This window comes from Oryzias melastigma, linkage group LG5 (genome assembly GCF_002922805.2).
Source record: "Oryzias melastigma strain HK-1 linkage group LG5, ASM292280v2, whole genome shotgun sequence".
Lineage (NCBI taxonomy): Eukaryota > Metazoa > Chordata > Actinopteri > Beloniformes > Adrianichthyidae > Oryzias > Oryzias melastigma.
The window spans coordinates 27846572-27869328 of record NC_050516.1 but is presented as its reverse complement, the minus strand read 5'-3'; the positions used below and the strand labels follow the sequence as shown (position 1 = coordinate 27869328).

Sequence of the window (22757 nt, the reverse complement as noted above, 5' to 3'; positions counted from 1 at the left end):
ATTCCTTTGATGGATGAACTTGTATTTCTAGAGAAAAGATATATAACTTTTATGTTCTTGGTATTTCACTCCTTGGACTCAACATTTTTGTTTTGTTTTGTTTTGTTAGACTATAGTAGAGTCTCACAATTTATATGCAGATATTCGACTTTAGTTCTTCAAGGTTTGAAATATTCTGTGTTTTTTTAAATGAAACTAAAATATTGTCATGTTTTAAATAGAACTTGTATTTTTTTCTTCTTTTTGGGATCAATTTATTTATTTATTTTGACCTGGGGTAGTTTTCCTTTAGCTATACAATATTAATAATGAATTAATAAGGAATAATGATACTCCTCTATGTAAAGACACTGATTTCTCACCATAATCATCAACAATAACAACAAGCTAGGAAACAAATATCGATATTCAGCACTTTATTAATCTCAGTAATTGTTACATTTTCAGATGATCTCTTGTATTTCATGGGGAAAAATGTCCCATTTTCACTATGTTGTACCATGTTTATCAATTATGTCATGTTAAAGAAAACCAACTTACACATTTTTAAACAAATCTTGTCTCATTTTGAACTAATGACCAAATCTGCAGCATTTTTGACTAAATTAATGATCTTTGAACTGGAGTTGACATTTTATTTTTTTAATCTATGTAAATGCAAGTGTAATAAAAAGTAGCATCAGAATAAACTTAGATTTTAGACGCAGCTTACAAGTGAGTTTTGTTATTTTTCGAAGAGACCTGAGGAGAACTTGTCTGGTCCTTTGGGCCAACCTGGTGAACGTGGGCACCGTGTTGCTGACCCCTACTCTAGACAATGCAAGTTGTAGTGAGATGGATTAAATTAATAGCTATAGCAGCACTCTAGTGTGTACATTTGGGAAGATATTATTGGGTTGACTTGTTCTTCAGTACATCCCAAAGCCGTATGAGTTCATGGTAAAGATCCACTCCGATGAAACTTGGTGTTTCTAACATGTTCTTGTAGTATTTTTCCTGATGTATAAAGAAAATTCAACTTCAAACAGCATTTCTAAGTATTTCTTTATTCAAATCGTTGTGAATCAGAATGTCGTTTGAAAAATATCTTAATTGTAATGTAGAAAATACTCTGGGTAGGCCACAAGCCTCCGCTCTATTCTGATGTATCCACTTCTGGACGACTATCTTTGTTTTTCTCTTCTGAACTGAAATCTGGATCAAAACTCTCCAACTGGATGGCTTCAATATTGCAGCTGTTATGTTAGCTTGGGGTTGAGAGGAGCAGAAAGGTAGCTGGAGAGCATGTAAACAGAGAGCTCTCAGTAACGAGGAGAGGAAAGGGGGCGGGGTTGCTCCACACAAACAGTCCCGTACACAGCTCAGAAGTGAATTTCTAATAAGCTCCTGCTGCTTTTCAGAAACTATGTCCTAGGAAACAGCAGTTTTTAAGAAAAACATTTGGCTAAAACTGCATAATCATAATTAAAAAACCACTGGGAACACTTTTACAATAGATCAAAGGATGATCGAAGTGACTCTTTAAAATGGTCACGTTTGTGCTTTAGCTGCACCAGTTTACACCTTTCGACCTTTGTGTTCTATATACAATATATCATGTTTTGTTTTTTCTTTTTTTTACCAGAGAATTGACAGTGACTAAAGGAATGTGGCCCCTCCTCTCACTCTATGCACGTTTGAATGCTTCCTGTTTGCAGATGGCGTTTGTCCTTTTCTGTCCTGCTCCTTATTTCCAGCAAGTCACCTGGATGCTCCCTATCAGTGTTACCCTGGCGATGTGTACCTGTAATGTGAGGGGAGTGTCGGTGTATTATGCAGACTCTGATTACAGGATGCATGGCCGTGTGCTGCTGCAAGCAAGAGAGCATTTCTTTTTTTTTTGGACCAGGTGCTATTTAAGGTGTCCATACCCCGCCAACTCTTTGCTTCAACCGTCTCACTACTTTGTTTTCCACTGCACGGGTCTGACCGAGGAGTAAGGAGTCGGGGCAGTATGTTTGCGGGAGGGTATTCTAGCGGGCCCCGGGTGCCTTCTGACAAGCGCAGACCCAGTCATTGTCCTCCTGAAAATCTGCAGATCCCCAAACCGCCAGCGCCAGGAAGCGGTGTTCGGAAGAGCAGCAGCAGCGGCAGCGGCAAGATGCTGTCTATGTCGTACAGTGAGAGCATCCGAAGCGGCATCAACCGCTACCACTCGGACCAGGGGCTAAATCAGCCCCCAACCAGGCTCACTGACCAAGCTGAGCTGCAGAGACTGCGGGAGCAGAGGATTGCTGCTCAGATTAAGAACATGGAAGACTTCCTGAAGATGAATGGCTTAGCCCTGGAGGAGTGTGTGTCTTTTCAGACAGGCATGAAGTACAGGTAAGAGAGAGGTAGAGCTTTAGGGGGCAGCTCAGTATCTGGACCAGGACTTGGGTGAGTGCAGACAGGCAGCAGATGAAATAATTCAAGAGTCAGGAGCTTTGCCGTCTTCTAAACTCGTCTGTTGTAGTTTTTTTTTTTTTTTTGTAAACTTGTTGCTTTTTTTCCAGAAACTGATTCTTTTTTTTTTTTGTTTTTTTACTTCTTAGGCAGTTTGTTTGGTAGTGTTCTGCTCCTTCCATGATAAAAACACCATATGCTTTGTTCAGTGCTCTGGTCAGACTGCACTAATGCACAGATGCCGGAGCCCAGGTTTTATTTTAATCATCTAGGTCGCTGGCATATTTGCCCAACTACATAGGAAGGACATACTGCTCCGTAAGGAGTTATCTGGCCCCTTAAATTCACAGCAACTGTCTTTTTACCTCCCCCCTTGATCACAAACAGCAGTCTTTTCTCTCTGCTGCTCCTTTTCGGAAGTTTGGACAAGAAAGTTTATTGAAACTTTTCTTTTATTGCTTTTATTTTAGATAAATTACTGTCATATTGCATTTCCTCATCACAACTTTAAGAAAAAAATTGTCACAACTAGAAGCTTTAAATGTATTTTTTTTTTTAAATAACAATGAATTTAAATAAAAGCACCAAAAACTTTTAATAGGCTGAAGTTTTCAAATTGTGATTTGAATCTTATGAATATAGATTTAATATAAACGTTATTGTTATGTTATCCATTTCTAATGAGTGTGACACAGTATACAGAGGAAAACCCAATTAGAAACTTCTCTCATATTGTCCTGAACTGTTGAACTGACGTGGCGTGCTGGCTGTCTGTTGTCTTGGCTCATGTGGCGTGCTGGGCTGATGTTGGTATTGTCGGGACCTTGGATAACTTTCATCAAACACAGGCACAACTGCTGTCGTTTTCACTCGAGCGGTGACATGATAGCGGGCAGAGCTGGCTCCCTTCACATGCACTGTTGCCATCTGCAGGCCCGGTTTCATGGCACCACCTGTACTTACCTTTTTACGGTCTAAAGCAAAGTCACCGGTCCTTCACCGGGTTTGTGATATCACTTCAAAATAAAATATAGGAGGATGATGTTACTTTGAGCACATAAATCCCCTTTTTGTTTTTTTGGTGTAAAAAATAGTCACAACTTTTTTGGCAAATCTACTTTTTCCATTTATTTCAAGTTTATGTGGTTCAATTAATGTTTGTGGATGTTAAAATCAATAGTTTGATTTTTTTTTTTTTTTATGAATGATTAACTCCATCAGTCTGAGCAACAACCTTTTCTAGGATGTTACAAAAATTTTACAATTATATATATTGAACTGAATTGAAATACTGGTTTAAATATAAATTTAGAAAAATAATGTAAAGCTTGAAACAAAGAAGTCCTTACGACCTGATTCCAGAAGCCTGGCAGCAGGAAGGAGCCAGCTTGATGTCAGAGTGGTGAGACAGGAAGCTTTGTGTCTCCAGGACTATATGGAGAAGGACTGAGTGGTTGTAGGTTTTATAGTGACTTAACACTAATGGAAGAGGTAAAAACATCCATTACGTCTGCGTCTGTCTTTATGCTCAGTGGATGTTTTCTGGTAGGAGCCTTTAAACTACAGCTTCTATTCCTTCCTAGTTCAATCCCATTTTCCTAAACATATTTCAATATAGATGTATTTTAAAGTTTTGATTAGGGGGAACTATATTAGTGCAGTGTTAGTATACTTTTAGTCACTAGGGGGCAGAAAAGCATTATTTATATTAATACAAAGAGTAAAATGTATTATTTTAGTGATATTATTATCCAAGATCGTTCTCTTTTAAAACATTTCTCTGTAAATCATGCATAAAGGCTAAAAACTGATTTTTGACCAAAAGATGTATATTTTTTGTTTTATTAATTACACTGTTTTTAATGTTGTAGTTCAGTGCATAGGGGCATAAACTATTGGAATGTTTCCCAAAGCTAACATGTTTGAGCTCTTTGGCCACATTCTAGACAGTCTTCCAAGCATAACACCCTTATTTTGTTAAAAACTATTTTTTTCATTTGACTTTGAAGCCAAAAATAATCAGTCTTATGGTTTGCTTGAGAGTTATTGACTCTGGGGCATTGGAATTTTAGCTATAAACATAAATAAATAATGGAATATGAGATTTTTTCAAGGCACGAATATATATATATATATATGTATGTATATATATATATATATATATAGTATGCAACAATACAGTTTGGTTACTGTTCGATATGAGCGTCACGGTTCGATATGTTTTGAGCAAGAAAAAATAAACCCTGAAATCCTACTTTTCCACAGATGATTTATTTTACACAGAAATACCATAATAAAATTCTCATTTTTTTAACGTGCACAGTTCCAAGCATTTATTGCAGAATCACGTTTAAATAGAACCTTTGTAAACTCGTTAACATTACAACTTATATGAACTGCAACAATTCAAGCAGTTCTCTTACGTTTTGACAGCTGGAAGTCACACAATCTAAATTAAACCCATTTAAAATATTTAGAATTGACTTACTCGTCCAAATAAACAACAGCAACATGAGTAAAGTGCATATCTCTTAGCTGTCAGTTCATGTACCTTTACATTTTTTTTGCAAAAAAAAAAGAAAAGTATCTCTGTTGTTTTTAGCATTTAGCTAAAACTTTTATTATCTGACTACCCTAGGAGGGGTAAGATAGTGGGTGGTGATATTTATTTTATGTATATATATATATAAAATACGCTTAATGCTGATAGAGATTAGGGCTATATTTCAGAATGAGTGGTGTTCTTACTGAAAAGAGTTTCAGCTCATCTCCACTTGGTGGCACAGACGTTCCAGTTTACCAGCTGAACTTAAGCAGAGATTTTAATGCAAATATCTGCGCTTGCACTTGACATAATGCAGCCTCCTCCACCCCTTTGCAGTCCTTGCAACCTTGACGTTTTATGTCCAGCAAATTCACAACTCTTTCTATAGTTTAAACTTAGAGAAAAAAGAAACGGCATTTAAACACCTAAAATGAGAGTTTTTATTTACCTGTTTTGTCTTATTTTTGTAGATTTTCATACTTTGGATTTTTTCTTGTTACTTGTTTATTTCTCCCACTTAATAGTAAACACACAAAAAAGCCTGATAATATCTACTCAGACATGTTTAACTTTTATTAATGTCACTTTCTGTTGCCCTGCAGCATGTTTTTTTTTTTTTTTATTAGATCTACTGTGACGTTTTGCATCAGGCAATCCCCTACTCAAGCACTAAATTTAGAAAACCAAGTCGTATCCACAGCTGCAGCTAGATACAGTTGACTGGGCTGCGCAATTAACCTGTTCGCTCAATATTGTTTACCTCAGGCAAAATGCCCGACAAACACACAACTCTGAGCAGCACACAACTGTCCTGACTTTACCTCAAAATGAAGGAATTGATGCTTACTTCCATGGAGTGATGTATCTTTGGTTTCCAGAGGTGGCATCTCCAGTTCCTTTTAGAGCTAACTGGGTCTAGTTTGGTCTGACAGCTTGTCAAAATGTTCTAGTCAGAAGCCGAGCGTAGGCACAAGAAGTGGAAATGCCAAGAATTACACAATGCCATTTTGTTGTGATTTTTGTAGGTTATTATATTTAAAGACCTTTATGTCACATACAAGGTTGAACAACAAGTTCAGGTTGAGCCATTAGATTTTTTAATCTATATCTTTGATTTCACTTTGTGGTAAAAAAAAATCTCAAATGACTCATTTTACATTGAATAGTTCTTGATTTTGCACATTTAGAACACATTTAAACTGATAATGACACTCAAACATATGTTGTTATTCTAATGATTACGAGCTGGAGGCATCCTGTTTTTGTGTTAATGGTGTGGTTAATGCTATGATACCATATGAGGTTTGTTTTTATTTTTAAGTGTCTTTGTGTATGTTTGTCACTATTCGAGTTTTAGTTTCTTGGGATCTTCACCTTTAGGCTGGTTCTTGATATTGTTCAAGTTTACATCCTATTATTTTATTTTTTTTAATCCAGCTTTTTAAATGAACTCTTCACTCACCTTTGCTATCTCTTGCTACAAGGGATGTAAGGATTCAATACTTTGTTCTTTCTAAGCAACAGAAGACCGTAGCTATTGGTTACAGATTACTGAGGTGTTTCTCCTCCTTGTGAGGAATATCCACCCCAGGTGTTTTGAACATTTTTATGGGTTGGTTTGGAGCTGCTGATTAATTCAGAGGAAAACTTGTTTCACACCCGACTGACTTCCAAGAAATGCAGTAAAAGCGCTTTTGTGATTCAACACAGGTGGATTTGAACTCCATTAAGTAATCGACATTTTCGTCAGCCTCCTTTTGTAGTTGTGTAGAAGCTGTTACTTCTTTGCATATCAGTTGGCACGATCCCTCCTGTTCTTTGCCAACGCTTTTTATGGTGAATCACTTAAATACATATTGCAGCATTCTTCTGTTTTTCCAGTTTAGTTTAACAGTTTGTATTTTTGTATCATTTTTATAATTAATATCTTTTCTTGGCCAAACTCTACTGTTTGTCTGAAATGTTTAACTAATGTGTACATTTTAAATATCCAAACTAACGTACTCAAAGACATTTATTAAATGGACTAGTAATGTCCTACGTCACACAAAGGACTGTAAAGAGGTTTTTTTTTTCTTTTTTCTAAAACCTGAACTGGTGCAGCCGCGTGGAGTTACATTTACAGAGAGGTGGTGTTCTCCATGTTCTTGGACTCTGTGTAATCCTGGAGGTCTCTGGTCCATAACCCCTACGAAAAAAGGGGAAACACTTATGTACCAATGCACAAAAAGTAAATCAAGAAAAAGACGAGCTGCTGGATGACCTTTTTGTTGTTGATTTTCTAGTCATAACACTACAATGACGCAATGGCGGTCTGCACCGTGCATGCACCGTGAAAACAAACTGAGACTTTACTGAGTGGAAACACTTGCCAGAATTAACTGATCCATACCGTACTAGTCCTAACCCGACCGAACCGTACTGGATTGCTCAGTGGAACCGAGGCTTTAGAAACCCAGCAATTGAATGTGTTCCTTAAATTTTTTTAAACTCTGAATTGGCTTCTTGAAGTCGAGTTCATCGTCGGTAAGACGATCAGGACATGTTACTAGTCTAGCGTGGCCTTGAGAGTCTCTGTATCTCAGCTAGTGTTGCAACAGACTTTCTCTGCAAACATCACTCATTTTATTACTGCAAATTCCATTGTAGACATTAGAAAAAGATGAACCCATTTAGGACAGAGATTGTCACAATTACTAAACTTCATTCTTTCGTTCTCCTCCCAGTACAAAGTTTTTCAGACTTCTCTCTGAACTCATGTTTTAGTGAAATAATCCAAACAGGCAGAGAGAGGATCTGCCTTTAAACAGAGTATGTGACTGTTCGTGCACTTATTTTTTAGTTTAATCATATTCTAGTTATTAGCTTGCTTTGATTTAAGCTACTTTATTTTTTTAATAATGCTTCTAAAATTTCAGTACTGTGTTATAATGATCAAAAAAGAGCTTTTTTTTTCTTTTTTATTGTATTTTTAAGTACAAATGTTAACAATTTTAACACAATTATTATTTTCAAATGTAAATAACAACAGAATTCTCTTTATTTCTTTCCATGGTTTCATAAATTACACAAGTGCAGGGGATTCCTGAATAATATATTTTTTATTTTTTGATTATCTCAGCTCTTTTTGCTCTGTTAGATGTGTCAGAGGGGACAGCTGAACCGACAGCACCTCCTGAGCCCGGCTGTCTGCCGGGAATCTGTCATGTTCACTGGAGAGTTAAGAATCGCAGCACTCGCTTCTCACAGATGTGACCTATGTCCATCCTTACTCCTCTATTATTTCCTTAGGAAATCCCATAATCTCCAAAGACTTAGTCTACATTTCTTTATATGCTTGTTAATCTAAATCTGAAGGACTTTTTGAGTTTAAATGTTTCACATCATCTGGCTTTAAAGTTGTTTCAGAAAATCAGCTTATGAGCATCGGAATCCCAATTCCGTGTTTGTTCTTCCTTCAGCCACATCCTCATTAGAGTGACTTAACAGCCAGCACCCACAAATCTTAAGATGCAGCCTCCAGATGCATTATGCTGCCAGGAAAGCATTATCGCATCTGTCCATCAACACTGTCACTCTGCCAGACCTCACATTAGTTTGAGTTAACTTTCTGAAGCCCCTGTCATCCTCTCAAGCACACACTCACACATGCACCTCTTCCTCCCCAACCGCATCTCAAACTTCAAGCCATGCTTCTTTTTTCCAAAATCTATTGAATAAAACTCTCAATAAATGATGTTGAATTATCTGCTGGGCAGCTGGTTAAAAGTTGTATTTTTAGTAAAGCTGTGGTCTTTGTATTTGGCTTCACTTGCACAACATTAACAACCACTGCTTGGCACGGATGCTCCTGACTGAAGCTGTTAAATGTAAATAGACAAATGCTGAACCTTTTGAACATTACATTTGACCTTTTTTGAGCAATTTGTCACTATATATTATTTGTAAATGTGTGTATCCGTGATTTTAATCAATTTCATCTACTATTAAGCTTAAAGCACCTCTTTACATAGAAGAAAAGGTTTGTAAAAACACTTGGGGTTTCCTTCCATACCAGGAACTTTCATGTGGGGTCAGGGGGATGCTTGAGCTTGTCCAACTACTGTCAGGTGAAGGCGGGCTACACACTGGACCAGGGATAGGCAACTCCAGGCCTCGAGGGCTGTAGTGTCTGCATGATTCCCAGATTTCCAAGTCCTACTTATGACTGATTACCTGATTCAGGTGTGTCCAGCCAATAGGAACATGCCAGATGAGGGGATGTTTGAAAACCCGCAGGATTGCGGCCCTCGAGGCCTGGAGTTGCCCATCCCAGCGACTGTTAGCCAGTAATTATAATTTAATTTAGTTTTAAAAGCATATTACTTGTCGCCTAATTTGTTTGTTAGATTTTAGCCCACATTTAAGGTAAGGTCCGCCTTGTTTTGGGAAGTTCTTGTCAGGATGGTAGAGTATAAGGGACATTACAAAAAATTATTTTTAGCAATACCAGGAAGTCCAGAGGAAATGAATACATTGGTAGAAGGATGCTCTATTATTTTCTATTATAAAATTGTTCCCAGTGGTATTTTAATTACTAATATAGAAAGCTCATTAGAAATTTTCCTCTGAGTTGTCGGTGCGGGACAGTTGACGCGGAGCAACCCGACCGCAATTTGATTAAAGAAATACTCAGAAATGGAATTCAAATCTTAGATTCTTTTATAAATGTCCTCCGTCATGAGAAAAATTAGTAACACTTTATAACCAGATTCCTTAACAAACATTATTAATGTGTTTATAGGTTATTAGTTAGACATGTATTTGCATAATAAGCCAGATAAGGTTTATTAACATACTTTATAAGATTCACAAACATCGAAAGTGAGACCATTGTCTACCAAAACTGCTTACAAGCTTAACAAATATATTAACTATCTGTCAACACTATATTGAGTGTTTTGCATCACCTCATCTAAATTGTTAAAATGCTACACGAGCTTGTTAAAAACACCATTTTCATTGGAGTGGGTCTTTAAATTACCAATGTGCCCCAGTATCACTGGCAAAATTCTGTATTTATGTCATATGGAGTCACAACTAGATTTAAAATGGATTTATTTAGCAAAGTTCGACTTTTGAAAACCAATGTCCACTTAATTAGAGATTAAAAACTAGACTAAAGTGTAGATATTATCAACAAAATTATAATATCTAAAATTAAAAAAACAATTTTTCCCCCAAACAACCCAAAGAATTACTTTAATTTAATCGATTTGTTTAATGAATATTGATTTTCTTAAGTAAAGATCAATGCATTATTAATAAATTTATTTTAAGACTTAGGTCTAATACCTATCTATTAAAATGAACAGCTACACAACCACTCAGAGGTTTTAGGACTCTTCTATTATCCAAGTTCTTTTGTCCAGTTCAGGTTCCAGTTACATTCAATTTAACAGCTTCAAGTTGCATGGAAGTAACTTTTGAACTTCCAGAGGTTTAAGCAAAGATATAGTCACCCAAAACCAAAGAATCGTTGTCATTTAGGAGTTTCAAAAGAGCCTTTTTCAAATGGATTAACAAGCGAAAACCTTTTTTGCACAACAGAGGTTCCTACAACTGTTTCTGTCTGCAGAAAAGCTGGAACACACTTTAGTCCCCTACCCTCTTGAACATTATTGTTCAGCTGAAAGCACTGTGTTGTTTCAAAAAATGACATCTAACAATGGAAGAAAGACAGACCATTATAAAACGGGAAATTGTAGCTCTCTCAAAGAGAGATTGGAAAGAAAGTCAAGGTGTCAGTAAGTACAGTTTCATTTACCGTCAAATGGTGCTCAGGAACTGAAAGGAACTCTGACAGGAAGAACCTCGGCAGATCCAAAGTCACAACTGAATCCGAGGACAAGTTTCTGAGAGTTAACGGCTGCCTCACAGGACGACAACTTCTACACCAGTTGTGTTGATGTCATTGTGTGTAGGTCTCAGTTTTAGCTGAGAAAAAGCTTTGAGATGGGTCGTTGTGAATCGTCTCAACACTTTCTTGGGAACTTTTGATGAAGGTTTGCCTCTTCCGCTGTTGCTTAGCTGCAATATGTGGGCTGTAGTTTGTCAGAGGTCAGTTGTGTGAGTTAAAAATCCTGTGCAACCACAACCGACTCTTGGGGCCTCATTACAGCATGACGTCAGCGATGGCCTGTAGGACTCTGAGAGGCTGCAAAGACGAGCAGAACCCAACCAATAAAATTGATTGTGTGTGTTCGTATGCGTGTAATATTCTTTTAAAATACTTTAGAAGTTGTAAGATTGTCAATGTGCACTATGAAATATCAGCCTACACTTTCTATCTCTGTTTTATTGTAAGTAGCTGCTTTTAAAATGGGATGTTTTTCTCCAGTTAGTTGTTTCTCTGAAGAGGAACGGGTTCTCGTTAATTTTACCTCAGCCACAGATTTAATCACATTTAGCTGCAGGTTTATCTTTTTTTTCTCCATTCACATTGACTAAAGCAAATGGTTCTATCGTTCTCTCACATGCACTTGTAGTGATGGAGTATCTGAAGATTTTTTAAAGCTCTAGAGGTAATAAAAAAAAAAACTAATATTCCTAATCAAAGTGAGAAGGTGAAGGCTCGGACAAATGGGAGAAGATTACAATGATTTCAATTTGTTTAGCACTTCAGAAAATCACATCAAAATTAAAGTCTTTAGTTTTTTAATTAATGCAACAAAGAACTTTTAAAGGATAATCCCCATTTTAGCACTATTCGTGTTCTTAATTTGTACACCAAAATGCAGTTTCTTTTCAGCGACGCGTCCACAAGGACTGATTTATCTTGTGACATTGTCTGAATAAACAATGAATCCGAACGCACAGTTTGATGAATGGCCACAAAGCAGCTTTTAGCTTAGGCCAGTGTTTGCCTGATAAGTATTTATCTAAAAAAAACAATTAAAGTGTCCTTAAGTTTAAAAGGAAAGAGTAAGCAGCTTTTCCAAAGGCTCTTTGATGCTTTGCTCCTAATTGTGCAAAATAACCTTTACAATCCAATTAGATAATATATATAGAGAGAGAGATGAAGATCAAACCACTAATCATTATCTTTCTGTTTCTGTATGAAAATACAGAAATGGGTCACTGACTGGATTTATTAATCCTTGAGGCAGAGATGGTTAGTATTGCTCTTTTACTAAGTTATGACTGTCAAATAGTAATTAGCTCCCCCTAATCTTTAATAATCATCTGCTTTTATCTCCTCTTGTGCTTTAGTGTTGTGAAAAGCTTGTTGTTAGATGGAGGTGTCAGATGTGTGAATTATTAGATCACAGCAAGTGACATGCAGGGTTTCTCACATTAGTGATGTTTCTTGTGATGTTGTTTGCAAATTTTTTTGTAGCTTCTGCTGTTTTTTGTTAATTATGAGGCAACAGTGGATTTGGTGCGCTCTAATTTATGACATTTTCCCGCTCTGATGAGCACGCCGTTTTGTGCACCGGTTTGCATTTGGTGGTCAGGGTCGATCATCTGCACAAAATGCAGTTTGACCGATCCGTCGTTAATAGCTAAACTGCTGAAGTCTGCACACTTTCAACGATGGCTGCAGCTTCAATCAATACATGTGCTGAATGTATAACCGTGACTTATTATGTATTTGATGTGGGAGTAAATAGTGTGATTTTAAATCCCCCCATGACAATTGTTTAGATTAAGAAATGTTCCCAGTTGTGGTTTAATTAAGAAGTTTTCCACCTAAATGTCTTATAAAGCAATTTTTCATGTTGATCTGAAGCCTCTGTTTCCAAAATCTCCTCTGAGGGGGCGTGGCTTTTTGTTCTGAGCTTTATTTTGTATAAATTACTGAACTGTGTCTCTTGTGGCCCCTGAACAGAGCAGAGGCATCACCTTTTCAGTTTAGTATTTTGTTTTCATGCTGAACTCCTGTAAAAAACAAACTGCGAGTTATCTTACCTCAAACTCGCCTCTGCTCCTATTTCAAAAGCTGACATATTTCATCACATCACTTAGCAGTTTCTTTAACCCGTCTGTCTTTTCTAATGGCTGGGAAGATCCCCTGGAACATTTTAGGCTCGCTAAATCAAGACAAAAATCTGGTTTTGTTTTATCGAAGCTCTGGAGACCAAAAGGTTGTAAGACTAAGAATAGGTTCTGGAGTTTCCAGCATCCCTCTCGCTGAATCCCTTTGATGGAGGTTTCTTCTCCAACGCCATGCATGCCTGCTCCTAATGGCATCTCTTTTAATTATCTCCAAGGCTCAGCCGCTGGTCCACTCAGATAAGCTTCAGTATTATATTACTAGGAGTGTGTGCACCGTCTATTGTCTCGTCAATTTGCAGCCACTCTCACACCGAGTCCAGCTTCTGTGGCGTTCACTTTCAGCCTCCAATTATTACCATCATATCTTCAGTTTAATGTGTGCTTCCTGCTGACCTAAGAGCATTTTTTTTATTTTTTTGTTAGCAGGTCAGTTTCTGAGTCTTCAGGCTGGAGGGAGCAGAAATAACCTTAAACCCATCAAAGACAAAGACGTCTGAGTGACGGCTGCTTTGTACTAAGACTGATAAAGTTACATAATAAATATTCTAGTTGAATGTGTCCCCCTTTTCTGGGGTTACACAGTCCAGCCCTCATACCCCTCTTTCCTTCTGACAGAATAAACTAAATGAAGCCGGACTGCAGGGCAACAGATGGACAAACATGAGCACAAAAATGCTCGCTCCTTTCTTGGGAGAGGTGCTGCACACACACAACAGATTTCAATGGCTTGCTCTCACGCTGCTGTGAGTCTCTGAATTTTCCTCCTCATAGCCTCTCTTCATATCCCTCCCACCACATTCACTCGCTCCCGCTCTCCCTCTCTTTCCTCTCATCTCTCGCCTTTGTGCTCTATCTGGCTTTTTGCTTAGCGCAAGCCAAACAGATGTAAGTTTAATCCAGGGAACAGTCAAAGCTGGGAAGTGAAACTGAGGCTGTCCCTTTTTTTTTTTTTTTTTTTATAACCAGTGTGCCATTGTGTTGAGAGAATATGCATCAGCCGGGGCAACTGTCAGGACGGACTTAAAGATGAAAAGCTGCTTCATTTTCTCCATTTCTTTGCGTGGATTTATTAGTTATCTTGATTGAAGCTTACTTTGAAGGAATCTGACTGTTGTGAGGAATGGAGGAACAATCTGAAAGGACATTCTAACAACTTCTACTTTCTGGTTTTTGTTTCACTGGACTCTCTTTGAGTTTCTGGTTTTATACACCTGCTGTCCAAGAGAATCGATGGTGTTCTTCCTTCATCTGCACTTCCTTTGATAGGATTTTTATTTCATCAGTGATTCATCATCCTTTTTTTTTTTTTTTGCAGCTTAGCATTGTGAGCTCAGCACTCATTTTAAAAAAACGAGGCAGTGATTTCCAACAAAACTGCAGTGTTGGTTTCGGAGCAACAGCATCTTCCGGACGGAACCGTCTCCTCATTTGGAGAGGACTTTTCCCACCGCGGGGAGTATTTCATATCTGATTTACCCGCAGAAGATTTTAATTAAAAGCCTCTCACTCGGACTGTCAGCCGGAAGCCAGGATGCAGGTGTCATTAGTGTGCACGGATCACCGCGGGGGGGTGAGCCGGAACACAGAGGACCGTCTGAACCGGCAGAACGCCAACAGCCCCAGCACAGGCACCCGCAGCAAGTTCCGAGCCGTGGCCATGGTGGCTCGAAGTCTCGGGCAACTCTCGGTTCAGAGCGTGCCCTCCTCCAGCGAGCAAAGTGTCAAGACTGGCATGAAGTATAGGTAGGAGTGTCTGGAACGTTCACCTGACACTTTCAAATTTAGTTACTAAAGTCTAAAGGAGGAAGATTTTGAATTAAAACAACATTTTTGTCAAATTCACCTCATCTCACTTACTTAAGATAAATAAAATATTTGTAATTTACGTGCTCATAAGGAAAGAACTAACAAACAAACAAATGCACCAACCTCCTCTGCTGTTTTTTTTAAATGTCAACCCAAATTTACGTTAAAAAATAAATACATATTTATTTAAATTTTTGAATCTGTAAAGACTGCAGCAACTCATGTTGCAGTTTGATAAATGTAGCATTAAAAAACACCCCTGACATGCAAATAAAAACAAACATTACATAAAGCATACCGCAGGGATGCTGCTGGAGCTCGCAGGCATAGTGTGGTGCAGTAAAGGGTTTTTTATCCCTACCCTTCAGTCAATAACTGTGATATTTACAGTTCAGTTGCTCTCGGTCTGATGTGCTGTTTAAAAAGCTCCATATTTTATTTACTGGAAGAAACTAAGCCTGTTTGGGTGTAAAAATTCTCAAGAACCAAAAGCTGGGAAATGAATTTGTTTGAACACAACACGTTTCAAGCATCCAGGCTCAAGATTAGAACACAAAGCATCAAAACGGAAGTGTTATTGTGTTATTAAATGATTCAAATTAGTCAGGCCTGTTCACCAGGACTAAAATAATACAGAATAATTCAGGGAGATTAACAGGATGAATGATATCTTTAAAATGTGAAGATTGAAGAGTTAAAGTCAGAGGTAGAACCCAAAATAATAGAATCTGCAGCCAGCTGACCAGAAATGAGATAAATTGAGTTTGAAACGCAAATAATGTAACTTTATTGTATTTTGGGCTGCCACAAATAACTATTTTAATAGTCGACTAATTAGCGATATTTTTTCCGATTAATCGACTAATCAGCTTTTTTTTTCTTCCTTTTTTAAGATTAGTCAACTAATTAGCGACTATTTTTTCCCACTAAGTCATTATTTTTGTGATTTTTTTTTTCTTCCCTCAATTAGTCGACTAATTCGTGATTTTTTTTCCAGATTAGTCGACTAATGAGGGATTATTTATTTATTATTTTCCCAATTAATTGACTAATCAGCAATTTTTTTTCTTCAGATAAGTTGACTAATAAGTGATTATTTACTTATTATTTTCCTAGTTACTCAACTAATCTGCGATTTATTTATTTATTTATGTATTTTAATTTTTTTAATCAGTCGACTAATTACTTACGATTACTAATTACTTACGATTTTCCCAATTAGTTGACCAATCTGAGATTTTTCTTTATTTTCCAGATTAGTCGAGTAACTAGGGATTATTTATTTATTATTTTCACAATTACTTGACTAGTTGGGTCGTGCATTAAACCTTTAAGAAGACGTGCAGCTTCTTTCCTTCATTTGTTTAAAAAAAAGACTTAAACAAAGGAGGCTGGCAATCTGAGTCAACCAGAAAAAACTCAATAAGAGCCTACGGTTGTTTTTTTAAAAACTTCAAAACGTATATTTAATGAAATATATATAAAGTATTTTAAAAACATATAATGAATGGCAGACGCAGCATTGGAAACCGCACATCAGTTTAGAGATAAAAACAACAAAACGACTAATTAACTTGGATGACTCTGTAAAAAGTGAAATGTTATATCAATTAACAAAAGTTCTAAAATTGGTTGATTCGATGAGTCGTGTTGTCTAGGTTTTTTTATTAGAACTAACTTGCAGAACTTTTGTCACACTGTGTTCTTCATTTATGGACTTTCCTCCCCGGACGAGTCGTAAACCTGCTAAAACAGACTTGAGTGTGAAAAATCTGTCAGTTCAAATGGTGCAAATCTGAAGATAACGGAAACCAAAACTCGGCCTATTGTTGAAACAAAAAAACAAGCTGATTGGAGGAGCCAAATTGCCCGTCTGTGTTGTCTTGAACTCACATCGCAGTCCTTCGTATCTGATTTGCTAGAGGCGTCCTCGTCATGTAGAGGCACACTGTCATTATTGAGGCTAATGATATTGAATGAGAGAAATAATTTTCAGCTTGGGGGGCCAGCGGCTGTTTGTGTTCTTTGCTGTTGCAGTGCTGTACAAAGTACATAACGGGAAGTGTGTTTTGGGGGATCTGGGCTCGTATCTGATGTAAACCCAAGGTAATGCATGCCTTGATGCAGCGTGAAGCGCAGAGATTCGTGCGCCGAGGGCACGACATAGTGTTTTTGGTTTTGTTTTGAAGGGGCAGAAATGAAAGGGAAGGAAGGAGAGAGTGAAGGAAACGGGGGAGGGGGGTGCTTTGGTTAATGCTGGTGTAACCACTATGCCCAAGAGGAAGAATAGTGTGCTGGAGTGATCTGCGCTCATGTCACAGCGAATCTCTCAAACGTGCCTCTTGGAGTTGAAGCTTGCAAAGCCTTAAATGAAAGCGTCCATTACTCTGTTCCATTCTGCTTTCTTCCTCTGATTAAGAGATTTTTTTTTATTTTGACATCTTGAATACTTTCATAACTGGACATCCAAAAAAAACTATTAACCCTTTAACCCCTGAGGCGTCGTCGGTGACGCTTAAATACAAAATCTTCAACTTATTGTAACTTCTCACCAATTAACGCGATCAATGTAATTCCAGCAGCTTGTTTAGTTATATCGGCATTCTGCGAGCTTTTTCACCTGTTTAGACAGTTACTAAGGCTTTTTAAACTATTTTGGAGTTTAGCTAATATTACAGCTACATGCTAGCTATTTTAGCTAATTTAGACTTTTTAAAGTTTTTTAGGGTAATTTTGAGCTTAGCTAATATGTCAGCTACATGCTAGCTATTTTGAGTAATTTTGGCTTTTTTCAGTTTTTTAGGCTAATTTACCATTTAACTAATATATTAGCGTCATGTCATCTTTTTTTGGCTAATTTTGGCTTTTTTTCTGTTTTTAGGCTAATTTGGAGTTTTGCTAATATGTCAGCCAGAAGTTTTGGCTAATTTAAGCTTTTTTCTGTTTTTTGGCTCATTTGAATTTTAGCTAATATATTAGCTTTATGGTAGCTGTTTTGGGTAATTTAGGCTTTTTTCATTTTTTTAGGCTAATTTGGAGTTTAGCTAATATGTCGGCCACATGCTAGATGTTTCGGGTAGTTTTAACTTTTTTCAGTTTTTTAGGCTATTCTAGAGTTTGGCTGATATTTCAGCTACATGCTAACTATTTGGCTAATTTAGACTTTTTTCAGTTTTTTTAGGCTAATTTGGAGTTTAGCTAATATGTCAGCTACGTGGTGTTTTAGGTAATTTAGGCTTTTTGTATTTTTTTTTAGGGTAATTGGAGTTAAGCTAAAATATTAGCTTAATGTTAGCTGTTTTGGCTAATTTAGCCTTTTTCTCAGTGTTTTAGGCTATCTTGGAGTATAGCTAATATTTCAGCTACATGCTAGCTGTTTTGGCTAAATTAGAATATTTTCCCAGTCTTGTAGGCTAATTTTTCATTTAGCTAATATTTTAGCAAACTCTTAGCTTTAGCGTTTTCAGCTCTTAGCGCCAGCATTTTCAGCTATCAGATTCAGCGTTTTTAGCTATCAATTTAAGCATCTTCAGCAGCCAAATTCAGTTTACAGTATTCACACTAGCATTATTGCAGGTAATGCTATATGCAGTTCAGGTTTCTATATAAAAAGTTTCTTAAACCTAAGCAGGGTTTTAACCCTTTAACATCTGAGGCATCATGTGTGACGCTTAAGCACAAAATATTTCACATACTGTAGCTTTTCAAGGGCTGCTTTTCTCCTTTACAAGTTGCTGGAATGACATTGATCGTGTTAACGGTTGAAAAGTTACAGTAAATCAAAGAACATAAACACTGGGGTTCTGGTGTTAAAGGGTTAAACAAAACCTTCCTTGGTTATCAGCTCCACAAAATATTCAGCTCCACTGAGTTTGCTCTCAATTTTTTTTTTTTTTTTATCCTTTCTCGGCAGCCTTGAATCAGAGCTGCCTGCATCTTTGAGAAACTGTGCGTGCAAGGCGGAGAGCGACCTCTACCCACAAGGCCTCTGAAACCATCAAAGCAAGCGTCTTCTGAGGGCACGGAGGTTTTATTGGGCCGTCTGTTGTTCTGCCTCTGACTGGTTAAAATCACCGGAGTTGACTATGAGGCTGCACCTCGTCGGAGGAATGATAAATGCCTCCAGTCGGAACTGAATTAATGATGCTCACAGAGAGGCTTGTGATTATGTAAAGAAGGGGAATAGGGAAGCAGTACAGGTGAGAAGTCACCAGCCTTTCAGCCCAGCGTTAGCTCCCTCCGCCAGCCAAAGCCTGCTGATTTAAAGAGTTTTATTTGCAGAGGTTTAGGAAAACGTTTTGCTGAGGTAGATTGGAGTATCGTTTTACAGCTGGACTGCCACTTCTGGGCTTTGTGCGGACACAGGAGTCACAATTCATCTAAAACTGCTGTGCTGAACAGTTGTGTTTCACGGGTTTCCAGTTCTCCGGTGGAGTCAGCATCAGCTACAAAAATCCTCTCTTCTTTCACATTCCTTTTGGTACATTAAAGTCCCCCAATGAAAATGTCATTGTTTTTTAAAAACAAAAAAATGTTACCAGTAGTGTTTAATTGTGATTATGAAGTTTTTAACCAAAATTCCACAACCTAAATGTCTTAAAAAAGTCATTTTTCATGTTAATCTGAAGCCTCTGTTTCCAAAATCTCTTCAGAGGGGGCGTGGCTTCTGGAGCTGACCTGATATCCCCTGTCTGATTATGATAGCTCCGTGTCGTAGCGTAAATATTCACCGCTGCTACATAAAGAGGTCAAGCAATATCAGTAATATCGTTTAGTTTTGAGCCAAATGTTAGCTCAGATGAGGAAGTGATTGATTGATTGATTGATTGAATGGTTTATTTCAAGCATAAATTGTGAAAAATACAGGACAAAACATACAATTATTTCAAACTCATTTTAGAAATATTGAAATCCATTGATTAGAAAATAGAAAACAAAACACACTTATGTCACATTTGGTTTATTATTTTTTGTGATTATTAACTAAAAATCAGTAAAGTTTGATTTGTTGCTTGAAAAGGAGTGGGAACTTGTATAATCCCACCCCTACTTAGTTACTTCATTTTTCAGTTTTGCATAATTATGTAATCCGGTTTTGATCAGATCAATTTTTTTTATCTTAATTCCCAATAGCAAGCAAGCTTGTGTTAACAAAGTGAACAACTTCCTCCAAAATCCTGATTCTTTCTCCTCCGGTTCAAAGACTCTTTCAGTTAATTCTCCAATGTTTATTGACGTTGGTGTGACCAATACATTCATTTTTACATTTGTTCTCTTTCATAAAAGAAATGCCACACAGACATGTTAAAAACTACAAAAACATGATTTTCATTGGAGGGGACTTTAAGTCAGAGGTGAGTCCCCCTGTTGTAACTTTGAACTCGCCTTTTGCTTTCTTCTCTTCTCTTCTCTGGAGGTCCAACTTTACCGTTGACATTGAATCCCAGCCACAGCAGATGGCCACTGGCAGCATTGTGTTAGTAGATGGCATTTAAATCCCACCACTGTGTTGGACAAAGATTTCCTGTATCATTATCAGCGTCGATGCCGAACAAAAATCCCGTCCCCTACGGTTGTCTTTGTTTAGCCCACTCGGTGGTCACTTGAGAGAACAGATGGCGGAAAAGAGAACCGCCAGAAGACTGACGGGATTTTAACTAAAAATGAAAGTTTTAAACGTTTCTACATTAATTAGCTCCATGTAGTCTTTAACATAATAGCTGTGACTGCACAATCAAAGTGCAGGAAGGCGTAAGCATTTCCTTCTTTTTTATCTCATTATTTCTTTTTTTTCCAATTGCACAACCAAATCACCACGCAGAAGAAGCAAGGCTCTGGCAGGGGCGACAGAAGCTGTGGGTGTTGGATTTGGGTTGTCATGAGTGTGGGTGCACGCTGGGACGTTTTTATTGCACTCCGAGGGCTCTCATCGTCGGGGAGGCAGCTTCCCACCGCATTGACTCCCCATTGAAATCGCAAAATAGACCGCGTTAGCTGAAACACTGACACTACTGTTCAGTTTGTTCTCTCTGAAGATGAAATAAAGACTCAGCAGCATGTGTGCACAGCGTTTACGTGCACTCGGACGGCAGAGCGTCAGCAGAAACTTCTGATTTTGTTGTGCAGGAATGTGTTACGTCTGTGTCTTTAAGTGTGTCTACATGTGAGAGACATGCTTTTGCCGAAAGAGAAAAGTAAGACAGCTGTGCTTTGTTCGCTTCACTGATAAACTTTAATTAGAGCCTGTGTGTTTGTGCGGCATTACTCCTCTCTGTCGGTATTTTAGTTTCATTTATGCTCTGAAATATTCAGGATAGTTTATTAGATGTTTTATTAGCTAAAATATGTTTATTTAAAATAAATCGTTCAGGACTTATCCAAACTTTGGCGCATTTGGATTATATACATTCGTTATAGGAAGCTGCCACACTGGACTGTTGTTATTCTGCTGATGGCAGCATGTGTCTGGAAGCAGCATTAAGCATTTTTCTTTCTTTTTTTTTGCTGTGGAACTTTCATGTAGCGTTCGTTTCTGCATGACAGACATTTGAACTGCTCGTTACATAACGTGCGCGACACTGATTGAAGAAAAATAAAGGAGAACGGAGAGTGAAGCTGCATTTTAGCAGGAGGCCAGAGCTTCAGCTTACACAGCATTATGCTTGGTCATGTGTATGATGAATATTTAACTTGGCAGTTTCTATGAAGGTAATGTGACCTGTTTGTTCTCAACTAAAATAATCCTCAGACTTAATCAACAAGGCCTTTTACCACTGCGATGTCTTTATTACAAAAAACGCCTCTCATGTTTGATATTTTCTGTTGCATGTATTTTTTTCACTTGATAATCTTCTAAAACTTCTCCCAGCTAAGACAGTTCGCCTAATTATTAAAAAAATTGAAAATATTCAAGGATTTTTCAACCATAGCTGTGTTTTCTTTAGATTTTCAGCATAAATGAATCAAAAGAATTGACACCCACTAAGCAGCTGCAGCAGAAAAAAGTGCCAGTCTGCACATTAATTAAATTACTGGTGTGTCAAAATAAAATCCAAAAGCACCATTTGTGTAAAGAGAGTTTCATGGAAAAAGAAAAGAAACAAACGAGATTTTATCCTGAAGTCAGAAGGAAAAAGATGCAAAATAAAAGTAGACTGGCCATCATTGACTGTATAAAAGAACTGGACTGAGTGGGTGTGATGTCATTTTAATTTATTAATTTCTAGATCACTTTCCATCACCAGCCAAGGAGGCCCAAAGTTCTGTTTGGAACACGAAGGGGGAGGGGTTGCTTAGTCCACTTCTTATATACAGTCAATTCTTACATGTCAATAAAATCTATTAAAAAGCAAAAATAAATGTAAAGTTTAGAATTAAAACTAAACGTTTGAATTTTCAAAGACTGATAATGCAGAATTCAGGGTCAAAGCAGGAGCTCAAAAAGCAACAGCTCTTCTTTTTTCTCTCTTCATTTAATAAATGTTGCTTTAGGTCTCAGTTGTATCATCCCCTTCGATGCTTTTGTCATTTTCTGTGATGATTACAAGAGGAGGCATCGCGGCTGCTGATTTGAGCAATTTCCGTTCCACATGGAGAACTGTTCGCAGGAATTTAGTTCCACATGGAAAGGCTTTCTTGGAACCTTTTTGGATTTCATTGTAAAACCTTTCTTATCAGAGCTGCAATGAACAGAATGAATTCCTTAAAGAAGAAAGTGGGATGCAGGCGGGTTGAACTTTCAGATTTATTCAGACCGCTGTCTTGAAGCATTCCTGGACCACATACTATGTCTATGCAGAAAGAAATGCTCTGGTCAGGATTTTTTCTTCTTCTTTGGCTTGCAATTTTTGTATTGATTGAAGCTTTCACAGCAAACATGTTCTTTAAGAGTGAGGGCAGAAAAATGTGTGTAGCACAACTTGTTTCCTTCTCTCCCTGGTTTGTA

The 22757-nt window shown here is 37.5% G+C and overlaps 1 protein-coding gene across 5 annotated transcripts in view; it reads left to right on the top strand.

The window, feature by feature from the left end:
• Positions 1-22757, top strand: part of kcnab2a (potassium voltage-gated channel, shaker-related subfamily, beta member 2 a) — a 104864-nt gene that overhangs the window by 52437 nt on the left and 29670 nt on the right. The window contains exon 1 of one of the 5 annotated variants that reach the window (XM_024269229.2): positions 12978-14749. The exons of the other annotated variants lie outside the window; for them this stretch is intronic. Within the exon in view, the coding sequence (XP_024124997.1) occupies positions 14538-14749 (212 nt within the window). The 5' untranslated portion in view covers positions 12978-14537. Of the gene's footprint in view, positions 1-12977; positions 14750-22757 lie in introns of those variants that run through there. 5 annotated transcript variants of the gene reach the window in all.